General features: G+C 46.1%; 1 protein-coding gene and 1 non-coding gene across 2 annotated transcripts; both read left to right on the top strand.

The window, feature by feature from the left end:
• The first annotated feature begins 690 nt into the window (after nucleotides 1-690).
• Nucleotides 691-4,189, top strand: LOC120692665 (5-pentadecatrienyl resorcinol O-methyltransferase-like). Its single transcript, XM_039976039.1, has 2 exons — nucleotides 691-1,438; nucleotides 3,734-4,189. Exons 1-2 carry the CDS (start codon nucleotides 755-757, stop codon nucleotides 4,028-4,030), a joined length of 981 nt encoding a protein of 326 aa, XP_039831973.1. The 5' UTR covers nucleotides 691-754; the 3' UTR covers nucleotides 4,031-4,189.
• A 2,820-nt stretch (nucleotides 4,190-7,009) lies between these two features.
• Nucleotides 7,010-7,116, top strand: LOC120693583. Its single transcript, XR_005683045.1, has one exon. It is a non-coding gene; the product is annotated as a small nucleolar RNA R71 (small nucleolar RNA).
• Nucleotides 7,117-14,325: the final 7,209 nt, after the last annotated feature.

The following is a 14,325-nucleotide window of genomic DNA, read 5'->3' on the forward strand; positions in this document are numbered from 1 at the left end:
ACGAACTGAGAAACCAACATCATGTGCATACGACTTGTAGAATTTCTCCACATCTTTGAGTGTATCAAAGATCATCCCAATTTTTGGCTTCAAATGTTCTTCGGGATTTGTGTTGCTTGTGTCACTTGTACAAGAGACCTATGGATGTGTAAAATTGAATGAACTGATAAGAAAATAACTCGATGCTTGGCAATTGTACTAAGCAGTTAAGGAAATAGTAGATGAACTTACTATTGTACTCCGATGTCGACGGTGATGCCAGCATGATCATCCACTGCATGCATGCAACCACGTTAGCAGTGATCAGAATAATTTTGATAAAAGAAAGTAATGCTGGTATGAATGGCTGGCACTACCAACGCCAAAGTTCGCATTGTGGACAGCCGCCGGCTCAATGGCAACCACGTTAGCAGTGATCAGAATAATTTTGATAAAAGAAAGTAATGCTGGTATGAATGGCTGCCACTACCAACGCCAAAGTTCGCATTGTGGACAGCCGCCGGCTCAATGGCGTACGGCAGCTCCATGCCAGATTGGATCCTGCAGATTGGACGGCAGGGTGCCTGATTTTCTTTGGTTTGGATCCTGCAGATTCGACGGCAGGGTGCCTGATTTTCTTTGGTTCCATCACTATGGGCTGATATATATTGTTGGTCCTGATGATTCCAGGTTACTAATATGGTTTTCCTCTCTGCAAGCTTAGTCACCCGGTTTTCCTCTCTGCAAGCTTAGTCATCCACCCACAACACAATACATGGTGCTCAGCGAGGAGAGGAAGGCCTTGCTCCAAACCCAGGTCGAGCTCTGGAACCAGACCTTAAGCTTCATGAAGTCGGTAGCGCTTGCGGTTGCCTTGGACCTCCGCATCACCGATGCCATCCGCCACCGCGGCGGCGGCACCGCCACCCTCCCCCAAATACTCTCTGGGATTGGCATCAACCCGTGTAAGCTTGCTAGCCTCCGTCACCTCATGCGCGTTCTCACCATCGCTGGAACATTCGCCATCCAGCCATTAGAAACCTCGTCAGGCAGGCACGACGAGCCTGTCTACAAGCTAGCGCCAGTCTCCTGCCTCCTCACGGGAGGTGACGTCAGTGAGAACACAACGAGCAGCTTGTCCCCTATGCTGAGCCACGTGCTCTACCCTTTCCATGACTCGGTGCTCAGCATGGGCCTCGCCGCGTGGTTCCGGCATGATGAGGAGCCCGGAAAGTGCCTGTACACCCTGATGGATGGCGTGACCCTGTGGGAGATGGTTGATGTCTCCGGCGGGGTCGGCGGAGCCGCCGCCACCATCGCTGCAGCGTTTCCATCTTTGAAGTGCACGGTGCTGGATCTCCCTCATGTTGTCGCCAAGGCTCCGTCTGTTAGGAATGTCCAATTTGTCGCGGGCGACATGTTTGAGAGCATTCCACCAGCTAATGCTATCTTCCTAAAGGTATCATAGCTCTAGGCCCTTCAGAACTTTTTATTGATTACCGTAGGTACTTATTGTTGCCTTTGATATACTTTAATGAAGCAGGCACTGGCAATTTTGAAATCATCCACTAACTTTATTTTCACTTAATTTTGAGTTCTGTCTAAACGTATCATAATATACACGCTTAGTTGCTGGACATGAATCTTCCAATGAGATAATCAATGACCATTTTTGTTTTCATTGTCTAAACATGCTTCAAAAAAATTAACAAGCATTACTTCTACCAGTTCATTTACTTATGAACTGAACTATATATGACTTGCATAAATATTCAAAAAACAAGATGACCAGTACTGCATACCAAACTTTTTCTACAGATTGTACTCATACTAAATAAGTATAGGATCAAAAACCATGGTCAGGTGTGAACTATTGCATCCAGAATGAAAATAACAAATCTAAGCATGGCATATCAAGCATGATTTATATCTACAGAAATACTAATCAAATGAAGTTCAAATTTTGCAGGCCTGAACATATAACTAAAACAAAGTTCCAAAAATAAACCAAGATTTTTCTAAGCTCATAAACTATATATCATGAATTAAGTTTATAAATGAAGCAATAAACAGAATATAAAGTAAACTAGATCTAAAATTTCTCAAACTTGTACAACAGCAGGAATTAAGTACCATGTTCATACAGAAAATGTTTCGTAGCTAAACCATGTCCATTTCTACCAGCATTAATATATGAACATAACTTAGTAGATCTAGGAATCTTGGTCACTTGAGTGAGTAAATGATTTCTAACTGAGTTCATATTTTTACCAGAGGCTTAAAACACTACTAGGAACAACATAGCCAAAAATCAAGAATAGTTACTGAACCAAACTCCTAGAACATTTATGTGCTATTTAAAATAGTCTTTTTTTCTAGAATAAATTTAGACAGGAACTGAAGATTTGCATGTAATAAAACTTGTAGATTTCATTGCAAGGATTCCAGAACATTTGGATTCGCATTTTTCTGATTTTTCTACAAATTTGTACGCATTTTCAAAGATCACTGGATTCTTGTTCTAGAGTTCATGTTCTTTTTACAGTTTAAACCCTAGAAAGTTTTAATCTCTTACACATACGCCCCTAGACCGGTGTATGCGCGATTCGGCAAGGTCCGTCGCCGGCGGCGAGGAAGAGGTGGGGAAAAAGGATCACAGCTCGAGTGTGAACCTTGGGGTGGTCGGAGTTGGGCCGGAGGTGGTCAGAGAAGGCGGCTCCATGGCGGAGCAGAGGTGGCGGAGCGGCTCGTCCAAGTCCGGCGAGCTCCGGTGAGCTCGAGCCGGCGCTCCTAGTCCTGGCAGCTCCACTGGAGGTCGAGGAAGATGTGCAGAGGGTCGTATAGGGCAATGCAGGGGAGGAGGTGGTTCGTTGGCGTGAAGCAGAGCTTCGCCGGCGATGGCGGAGGAGGCGGAGCGGTGGAGGAAGTGAGGGCACGCGCGAAGGCTGGTTCTGGGGTACTTATAGGCGTGAGAGTGAACGTGGGAGCGAGTTTGCTTCGCCTAGGAGGCAATGCGAGGCAGGGGGAGGTCGGAGCCGGGCGGCAGGTCACCAGCGGCGCTGGCGGAGCGGAGGGGTGGCGTGGTGGCGTTTCGCGGCGTCCAGAACGCGTGTGCGCGCGAGGAGGTGCCAAGGGGCAGGACGGGTGGCACTAGCGGGGTCTCTCGGGTCCACTTGGCTGCGGACGCGCCGTGGACGAGGTCCACCGGCGGCATACGGGCGCGCGGCGGCAGAGCAGAGAGGGGAGATGGAGTCAGGGACTGATTCGTGATTTCCAAAAGTTCAGGGAAGTCTCTGTAATCTAAAATTTTCTCAATCTTAAGGGGTTCAAATGAAAAACTTTTGAATACCAAAGTTGTGTAACATTTCATGATTTACAACTTTTGTTTTAGGCAGATTTTCATTTGAAGTTCACAATTGGAACTATTTCATAATTACAAACTTGCATAAAAGGGCTTTAACTTTTGTTTGATTTTTAATTGGATTTGGCTGAAACTTGTATTAGGCACATGTCATTTAGTGTACTAGAATCAGCCCTCAATTATTTTTGTCCATGTATTCAAACTCGATTTGGGTTGGTTTTCAAATGTTTTTGCCCTGACATATGTTGTTCAAAATGTGTGCTTTGAATTTAAATTGACTTTTTCTCCTTGTTTTACTTCCTGATTTCCCTCTTATGTGTTAATTGTTTTGGGTTGTACTACATTTTATTTTGCAGACACCAGAGGTGTCACATTAATGCTTATTTATTTCAGTACGTCCCGCATGACTGGGGCGATGACAAGTGCATCAAGTTACTGAAGAATTGCAAGAAAGCTATCCCTTCAAGAGATGCAGGCGGAAAGGTAATAATCATAGATATCGTGGTTGGATCTAGCCCGTCAGATATTAAGCTTCTAGAGACGCAAGTTTTGTGTGATCTCCATTTCATGGAAATTGGTGGGGTTGAACGAGACCAGCAGGAGTGGAAGAAGATATTTCTTGCAGCTGGATTCAAGGACTACAATATTATGCTGCTTGGTCTCCGATCGATTATCGAGCTCTATCCATGAATGATGCTCACTGTCTGCTAGATAAATAAAAACATATGGCATGTGACCGTACTAGTTATTTTGTGCTATTGGACTACTATATATTCCATTTCAGATTTCGAATTCAGTCAGTTAGAATAATCTTGTCAGATAAATTGTGAAGCCTATCATGCCCCGCTAATAAGGAGCATGACTGATCTTTATATGGAGCATTATATATTGAGTAATAAATATTTTAATTTATTTGGAATCTCTTACATTTTTTTGATAAGGAAAATTTTATTTAATTCAAGGTTTTTACGCTGAGTTGATACAAAAAACTTGAACATTTTCGACCTTTGCATTACAAGGAAGCACACAGCCCAAAGAGAAAGCGACAAAAAAGTGATGAATCGAGACGCTAATGACTGTCAATCTGTAGACTAGACCGCCACCCATGTGCCTGGGTAAAAAAAATCCTTGGCCACTTGTGCCAAATGTTGTGATGCCACTACAACCAAGTCCTGTAAAGCTAGTTTTTGTAGTATAATCAATGAACAAAGCCAATGGATAACTGAAAAGATAACCTGCAAAGTAGAAGGGTTAGATTTTCTTTCAAAAGCAATATCATTCATGCAAAGCCATAACGACCAACAAGTAGTAGCCGCTCCTAGCAGGACTAGCTGTTTCATTTCTTTGCTTATACCCCATAGCCAGATACCAAACATATGCGATGTACTATGTGATGAGAAGCTATAAACAGTTTATGTGAGCTTGCGGAGTAATTTGTTTAGGCTAAAGAGTGCCAACAATGAACCAAGTCTTACCATCAAATTCAAACTAGAAATTCGGGTAGAAAGAGGGGAAGAAGGATACGCACTGTACCATTTTCACCACCGGCCCTAACCAAGGGCCGGTAGTAAAAGTTATTTTCACCACCTGCCCGTGTCTAGGACAGGCGATGAATATGAAATCCATTTGCACCTCCGGTCCGTGGCATGAGACTGTGGTGAAAATAGTTATTACTGCAGGCCCGAGGCTCCACTACACCCACCTACTGTAGCACAAACGCTAAATATATTCCACCACGGTCCTTTAAGAACCGGCGGTGAAAATACCGGTGGTGAAAATGGTTTGTGTAATAGTGAATCAATTAGCGTGACAGGCAAGTCTCTCACCTCTTTTAATTTTCTTCCAAAATGATAGGGAATCGTCTTACCTTAATTAATTTCTTTCCAAAATTATAGGCAAGTCTCTCACCTCTTTTAATTTCTTTCCAAAATGCGGAATCACATTATCTTATTTAATTTCTTTCGATAATGATAGGGAAGCCTCTCACCTCCTTTAATTTGTTCACAAAATGAAAGGGAATCACCTTATCTTATTTAATTTCTTTCCAAAATGATAGTCATGTCTCTCACCTCCTTTAATCTCTTTACAAAATGATATTGTTCGACCTTCGGTTTGAAGGCGAACTTCTCCTTCTGACCATTAATGTTGAGCTGAATCTCTCCAGCCCCGACATCAATATGAGCATTTGCTGTGCTCAAGAACGGCCTGCCCAGAATGAGCGGCGTCTTGGTGTCGACTTTCATGTTGAGTACGACGAAGTCGACGGGGATGAAGAAATTCCGGATTTTCACCGGAATGTTCTTTGCTATTCCCGCGGGATAGCGGACCGTTTGGTCTGCTAGCTGCAAACACATGGCAGTAGGGGCAAGTGCATGATGGTTAAGTTTTTCATAAACTACCTTTGGCATGAAACTGACACTTGCTCCCATGTCGCAGAGGGCATTTGCGAAGTGTTGAGCCCCGATCGAGCAGGTGATGGTGGGGCAGCCTGGGTCTTTCTTCTTCACCAGGAGAGGATCGAGTATAGCTGCACTACACTATTCGGTTAACTGCACGACCTCAGTGGTGGGCAGCGTCCGCTTGTTTCCAGGAATATCCTTGATATACTTGGCATACGTGGGTACCTGCATAGCGTCAAGAAGCGGTATATTCACATATAGCTTTTTTATTACCTCGACGAACTTGCCGAATTGTTCGTCGGCCACTAGCTTCCTTATCCGCTCCGGAAACGGTAAGGTAGTTGTGTCGTGAAAGTCCCGTGAAGTTCTCGGGGGTTCCACGGGGTCTTCCTGGGTAGCAGAAGTGTTGGATTCGACGGCCTCCTCTTGCGCTTCATCTTCAACTTCAGTATGGCTAGCAGTTACAATCTTCCGCTGCTTTCCTGCATCTTGTGGGAAGGGTGGCTCTTGTGTGGTCTTACCACCACGCGTGGTCACCGCACTAACATTTTCTTTCGGGGGTACTTTCGGTTGCCCGTGTAGTTTTCCTGCGTTAACGTTAGGACATGAGGATGCAAGCTGAGCTACTTGAGTCTCTATCATCTTATTAAAGCTCAGTTGGTTCTTAATAACAGAATCAAATCCCTCTAGTTGTGCAGCCATGGATTCCAGGATCTTGTCATTAGCAAGAAATTTCTTACTAATATTGTCATTGATTTGCTTTTGGCCGTACACTAGGTCTTTTAATGTGGGCTGAAAACTATTATTAAAGTTCATAGCTTGTTGTTGACCGAAGGGGAGGTTGGGCTTGGAGTTCCAACCCTACTGAGGACGAAATCCTGGGTTGGGATTATTGCTGCTCCCAATGAAGTTCATGTCCTCTTGAGTTAATCGGCACGAAGTGCCCGAGTGCCCAGTCTCGCCACATGTTTCACATGTCATACGAGACTCCGAAACCTGATTAATCTCCTGGTTCGGAGATTCCAGCTTCTTCATCAGAAGTTCCAATTTGGCAGCTAACATATCGAACGTGTCGATCTGGTGCACGCCCCTGGGATGGGCTGGCTGCCTTTCTCCTTTCCTACTTTGGTTGGAAGCTATCTTGTCAATCAGCGCCTTTGCTCCCGCAACATCGAGAGAAAGGAAGGAACCACCCACTGCTGCATCAATGTGGTCCTGGGCTTTCTGATTCAGGCCATGGAAGAAGTTCTGAATGATCAGTCACTCTTCTATGCCGTGGTGTGGGCATTCTTGAATGTACTCCTGGAGACGCTCGCAGACTTCTGGGATGCTCTCATCCGGTAATTGTTGAATTCCAGTGATCCTGTTCTGGAGGGCATTGGTCTTGCACATTGGAAAGTATTTTGCTAGGAATGCATTTGAACAAGCTTCCCATGTCGTGAAAGCTTCCTTGTTGGAGTAGAACCACGTCTTGGCCTTCCCGAGCAGTGAGAACGGGAACATACGAAGACGGACGTCATCTAGTGTAGTTCCTCTGGGGTTGATGGTGTTACTCACCTCCAGGAAGTTCTGGAGATGGGCATTGGCATCCTCGGATGCCTTTCCGCAGAACGGACTTGCTTGGACCATGTTCACGAGTCCAGTTTTCAGCTCAAAGCTGTCATTGCCGGCTTGGTTTACTGGACGGGGCAGAAAACTGACGTAGAGTCTTCTGAGCCATGGATGAAGATGCTGAAGTGGAGGGTGAACTAAAGGGCCAAGTGAGTCTCTTCTGAGGTGGGATGACGCAGCGTCTCACGTTTCTCCCAATTCTTTCTGAATTTACATGGAAGTTACTTGGTAGGTCGAAACCGGTCATGCACTACTCTGCATCGATCAAAAGATAGAGAGAGCAATGGTAAGCCCGCTAGGGTTAGCGGCGACAAACTAGTAGAGTTTATCAAACTATCTACGATATCTTTAGCCAATTGCTTCCCAGGCAACGGCGCCAGAAATGCTTGTTGGCGTTTCTTATGCCCGATAGAATAGATATTCTGCAAGCGCACAGAATCACCGCTGTAGCACTTCACCTTGGAGTATTCCAGGGTATCGTATTTTTCCTCAGGGAAGCACTATGGTAAAAAGTATCGTAAATTGAGTGATAACCGTGCTAGCTTAATCATCCAACTAACTAGACGGGGGTAAGCCAGATAGGTAAGTGAGATAAATAGCCAGACAATGTCCGAGTGACACACGAAGATTCAATTTCTTAGAGAGGTAGCAGCTGGGAGGACAACGAGTGAGATAAGACTCCTGATACACTTCTGAACTACCGAGCTAGCCTCTCTAGATCAGACTAAACACCTAACTAGTTCTGGGGAAAGCAGAGCTTACTTCGGTGGCTGGAAGAGGAAGGACTTTAGAAAGGGATGAGAGGGGAGTCCAACGGCAACCTGCACTACTGCTATGAAAACACCCGAATGTGGTGGACTACAAAGGATGGATAGGGCTGTCACTACTTACCGACTACCACAACGGTTTCGTGGGGTGGAACACACTTTCTAGCTAACACTAAGGTCACACACCACGTCTGAACTCGGTGTTAGGATATCTCTCGAGGCTTTCGAGAGAAATCCCCTCAACCTAGAGCTCTAACTTGAGGTACTCTAGTCCAGACGAGAAAGCCCGTAAGATAAGATCCCGATCACTAAGAAAGATAACTTAGTCTAAGCTAATGGATAACTTCCGTGCTCAAGCTGAACACTCAGACTTGAATAAATAAAAGACAGCGGAAAGTAAAGCTGACTTAGAAAAGTAAAGAAGATAACTTATATTGATAATATCAAAAGAAAGATACAAGAGCTATACCAGACTTTCGACGACTCCAGAATCCCGAGCAAGCTCGACTCGACTCTAACTCCCAAGCTACTAACCTACTCTAGAAAGTACAAGTGAAGAGAGAAGAGCTCCAATGGTGTGTGTTGAAGTGATGGATGGTGCTTCTATTTATAGCCCTTCCAAGGTCAGTATCTAGTGGTTAATCCCCGTAGCGTCAGTTGCAAGCAGGTAAGGTCAATGTGATTGTCTTCCACGCGAAGCCGGGGCATGAGACACTGCAAAGTGGGGCCGGCCGGCCTCCCCTAGGCCGGCCAGCCTGGGATTTCGGCCATCTAGCCACCGCCTTTGCACGGACATTCTGGATTGCTTCAGGAGGTCGGTAGTCATTGTGTTGCCCGAACGCTAGAGGTTGTAGGCCGGCAGGCCTCCCTCTGGCCCAACTCGGCCCTCCGTTGCGCTGACGTTTCCTCTGCGTTCTGGTGACTTGCCTCGGTGGTGAATCACGGCCCTGGACCTTAGTTGGTACTGAGTTGTGGCCATTTTGTTCTTTGTGCAAGCCTTCTGATCCATCCAATCAAACCAAGGCCTAACCCTTGACTCAGGGCATTATGATTGTGTCACATTGCCTCTGGTTCGAAGCCGGGACCATGTTTTTGGAGATGCCAGGCTGGCCGGCCTAGGTGAGGCCGCCCGGCCTAGGATTTTGCCCATTTCTGTCGATTTTTGGTACACCTGCTCTTGGAATCAAAACTCATCCAAAACTTGTAGAACTCGTTAGAAATAAATAAAATATGAATGGAACATAGTGTAAAGCTCTTGTTATTCCCGAGAAGTTGACGGCTAGAATGTGAATTTATGGCCGTCAATAGCATTTCACTGCCTTCGACCATTCTTCGTTCATGGATTTGTTGGAAGGATAAAGGGGTGCTGTAGGGCTTCTATAACAAAGGTAATTCGAGGTGTTTCTAAGGTCTTCATAAGGATCATCCTCGTATTGGGAAGAGAACTTCGAAGTTTGAATTTCTTCCTCCTTCGATGTCCGCGGTTCGGGAGAGGGCTCAACAGACAAATCTTGGGATGTGCAAGGGTAGGATTCGGCTGATGAGGGGCTCTCAAGGTGCGATTGGGACACCTGCTGGGGCTCCCAGGGATAAGCAACAGAAGAAGAGTTTCCTAAGATGTGATCTAGGATTTCTCTTCCAGCGGTGATGTCAAGATTGTCGGCCGAGTCCATGTCTAAACCAGTGTAAAATATGTGTAAGGATATGTCATCGGGTATGGACCAGTCTGGGCTTGAAGCTAAAAGGTTTGAGAATCTAGCCCAAATTGCACCTATGGACTCCTTCTCTAATTGTTCAAATGCAAGGATGTCACCTCGTCGACATGCTTTGTGGGATAAGGAAGAGAACGAGAGACAAAAGTCATCTCGGAGCTCTTCCCAATCACCATTCGCACTTCTCACGTTGTGAGTGTACCATTGTTCCGCCTTCTCCATGAGAGAAAAGTGGAACAACTCCCACCTCAAGGTTTCTTGTGACATGCCTGGGATTGCCAAGTACAAACACAGTTCCTCGAACTCTTGCAAATGATGGTAGGGATCTTCAATTCCAAGACCAGAGAAGGTTCGTCCTTGAACCATGGCAATGATGTCAGGATCAAGTTCATAGCTGGAAACTATGATAGGCTTTTGAGAGGTTGATGGCTCTGAGAACTCATCCTCGGAAATAGAGAGTTGGTGGGTAGAAGGGTGTGACATGGTATAAGGATCAAATAAAAGAAGGGATAAAAAAAGGTAAAAAAAGATACACGGATGACTTGGTTCGATTCTAGAACAGCTACCATTCCCCGACAACGGCGCTAGAAAGCTTGTTGGTATTTGTTAATGCAAACAGATAAATCTGCAAGCGCATAGATACCGCTGCAGCTTTCACCCGGAGTATTCCAAGGTATTGATTTCCACGGAGAATGAGAAGTGAACTAGAAAGGGGCCAAGGTCATCCAAAGAAAAGGTAGAAAGAATGTTTTTGTAGGAAGAGAGGGTCTCCTAAGATACTTCTAAGATTACCAGATGCTAAAGGGCCAGGCTCACTAAACTTCACTTACTTCGGAGCAACGGTACCTTTCCGATCCTCGAAAAGTCTGGGAAATGGTGATCGGGGTCAGGCCGCCAACAGCCCTACGAAAACACCAACTCGAACGTGGTGGAATACAAAGGCCTGGTCGGAGCTGTCACCTCCGGGGCTACCACAACTATCCGTGGGGTTGGGCGGAAACTCAAGTAAACACAAGCCGTCTATGCTAATGATTACTACTCTAACCCGGTACCTGGACTAGAGCACTCGGTCGAGTGGAATTCCCGTAAGTGAAATAAAGCAAGAACTGAATTTAGACAAATAATAAGCTCAAAAAATACCGAATGATAACCTGGATGCAACTCGAGTTGAAGCAGATCCGTAGAGGTACAAAAGCTGAGGAGGTTCCAACAAACCCGGCTCCTCCCCCTCTCTTCTACTCTCACTCCCCTCCTCTTTTCTAAATATTCAACTAGGTGGAGAACACCTAGAGGGACACTACTACAAGGATATGATGGAGAACTGAAGCTCAAGTGTAGGTGTGTTTTGAGGGGTGAGGGTGGCCCCTTTTATAGTCCTAATAGGTCGGTTCCCGGGTGAGATAAGGGCGGGAACGCTAATAACCTCCTTCTAGAGGATAAGCACGAGCTTCCCACCAAAACTGAGCTTGAACCGCCTCAGTAGGGGTTCTACCGAACCCCATTTGAGGCGGTTTGGGCCCATCTTTGGCCGGTGCACTCCTTGTGGGCCCCTTGGTTGGTCCGTTTGCTTTGTCAAATGGGCCTCTTTTGGATGTGTAACACAGGACAGGATCTTCTGTGCATTTCTTTTGCGTTCACTTGTGTTTTTCCTTGTATTTCACTCGTGGTTGTCTGCAAGTCATAATTCACCAAAACTAGTGGAATTGATTAGCTATAAGCCCTACAACTAAGTTTGGTGAATGGAAAGTTAAGAAATGTTGCAGAAATTGATGGTCTAATTTTGCATTTAAGGACCGTCAACAAGGAACAACATATCCAAATTAGACCCAAAACGTACGCTGTTTGGACCGGAAGACCCGAATCCGGCCGACCGGCGTACTTTCGGTGGAATCTTGGCATGAAACTTTACCAAAGTCACATAGAGGGAGAATTCAAACCATTTCAACGGGTTGGATCCAGAAATACACAACTTGGACCTGGAAGGCTTGAACCCATATCCAAAAGAGAAGCCAACCTGGGCCATGGTCAAGCATGCAACATCCACCCTATCCAAGATTGATTTATGCCTAGAGAGGAACGTGTCGGAGCAACGGAGGACTGAGAGGCCGCCAGAGGTAGGCCGCCCAACCCGAAGGAGGCCGCCCGGCCCAAATTCCAGCATCTGAGGAAGATACCCGAAGAACCGACGTCCAGGAGGGATCAGGAGCCATCCATAGAAGGTCGGTAGCCAGGTGGCACACTCCTATGCCAGCCGGCCTAGGATGGGCCGCCCAGCCCCACCTTGCAGCATCTCGGCTCCTGACTTCGCGTGGAAGTCAAGCACCGCCTCCACTGTTGCTTACAACCGGCGCTACCTGAAATAACTATCGAGAACTGACCTTGGCACACTATAAATAGGATCCCCTCACCTCACTTGTAACACACACCTTTGGAGCTTGAGTGCCTCACAATTTCAGTTTCATCCTTAGTAGAATAGGGAGAGTGTGAGGTGAGAGCTTTGGCGGAAGCCGGGCTAAAGGGGCGGAGTCGAGTTCTCTCGACCTTACCCCATCTTGTACCCACCTCAGGGGAATCTTATAATCAAGTAATCTTTCCTCGCTTATCTTTAGTTTCTTGCTAGTTTACTTTTTACTTAAGTTGCTTGCTTAGTTACTCTCTTTGATCTGTGGGATCCCTTGTCTGCGTGGATAGCAAGTTCTATCCATTTGGGGTTTCTTCTTGCCTTAGCGCGAGACGGAAGTCAGTGACTCGATAGTTTAGGTGTGGTGCTTAGGCTTTGTAGTTACCTCGGGTTGTGTTCCACCCCATGGTACCACAGTGGTAGGTGGCAAGTGGTGACAGCCTTGTCCATCCCTAGTAGTCCCTTTCATAGTAGTAGTTGCCGAAGGAACGTTGGGCCCCTTCTCATCCCTTTCTGATCCCTTCTCTTAGGCCGCCGAAGCAGATCAAGTTAGTAGCTTTCCAAGTTATCTTAGTAATTAGGATGCTATCTGGAGATAAGCCCTCTACCCTCATACCTCTGCTCCTTAGTTGGTCCGGTTGAATCGCTCCAGACCTCTAGTCGAAGCTTATCGTTCCTTGGATTCGATATCCCAGGCTTACTCACCTGGTGAAAGCTATAATCGGTCTCTGTGCGCTTGTGGAGTAATTTGTTAGGCTAAGGAGTGCCAACAGCCACCTAGGATTCGGCCAAACCCTAGGGTCGGCTGGCCCCTTGCCAATGGCTAGTGGGCCCTCCTTTCTCCAACAGTCACTAGCCGTTGAGGCTTGTCTCCTCCAACGGTGCCCGGCCATTCTCTCTTTAAATAGAGGCCGAGAGGTGGGTGTTGAGCTCTCACACTCAACTCTCATTCACTCATTCCCTCTCAAACTCTCTCAAACTTTGCTCTCGGGTTTTCATTGGATTTTTGCTCAAATTTGATTTCAAGAAACCTCTCTCCCTCATTTCTTTGCTACAAGAAAAGAAGGAACAGCTCACGGGTAAGAACATTCATTTTGGTTTCACTAACGTAATCCATTTCGAGTTGTACGTGTTTGTTTTCGCCCATTCATGAAGGGCATAGGGCGAAAGGTTTCCGGTGCGTTTAAGAAGTTCATCCTGTTCTCAGGGTGGCTCGAGCTCGCACACTCCCGAACCTAAGCCGACACCAGCATGATGGACTATGAAGAAGAAGAACAACAAAAAGAAGTGCAAGCCAATCCGCAAGCCGAGGCCACGGAAATTGATGAAGATGATGCTCCCTACCTCGACTTGCGAGATGATTGTGAATGACAAGGCTACGCCATCCTCAAGAACCGAAGCTTCGTCCACACCCAAGCCTTCAATCCTGAACTCCTCCTCAAAATAGGTATGTACGAAGACTTCGCTAATGTTTGGCATACAATTGGATGGGATAACTTCATTCCTGTTGAGGAGTATGGTTCTCAACTCCTCACCATCCAATTTCTTTGCACTCTTCGGGAGGTGAAAAATGGGGTTTACTTTCGACTTTTTGGGAAGGAATATTTGCTTTCTTGGAAAACTTTTTGCCGGCCGCCTAGATTTCAACAAATGCTAGCCAATTTCTCTTGAGAAAGCTTGCCGCGGTTTTAATCGTCATGAGTTTTGGGGCCAGATTTTGGGTCAAGTTGTCCATGGCAAATTTGCACCTCGGTGCAGTGATATCCATAATCCAACTCTTCAGTTGATGCACAAGTGGTTAGCGATCGCTCTCTTTCCAAGAGATGATGTCCGACCCGTGCGCAATGATGAGTTGCTCATACTTTATGCCATGGTCAACAAGATCAAAATCTTCCCTGCACAAGCTTTGGTTAAGCAATGGCTTTCGAATTTCAAGATGATGGGTCCTATTGAGTGCACTTCTTTGATTACTCGTATCGCTACACGTGTTGGTGCCTTAGAGTGGAATTTCATTCCTTTCATTGAGGGCGACCGCACGTATATCGATAAGGCCTATTTGATCCAAGGTCACACACTCAACAAAGGCCTGGATGAC

The sequence above is a fragment of the Panicum virgatum genome, chromosome 9N, assembly GCF_016808335.1.
Source record: "Panicum virgatum strain AP13 chromosome 9N, P.virgatum_v5, whole genome shotgun sequence".
In the NCBI taxonomy this organism is placed as follows: domain Eukaryota; kingdom Viridiplantae; phylum Streptophyta; class Magnoliopsida; order Poales; family Poaceae; genus Panicum; species Panicum virgatum.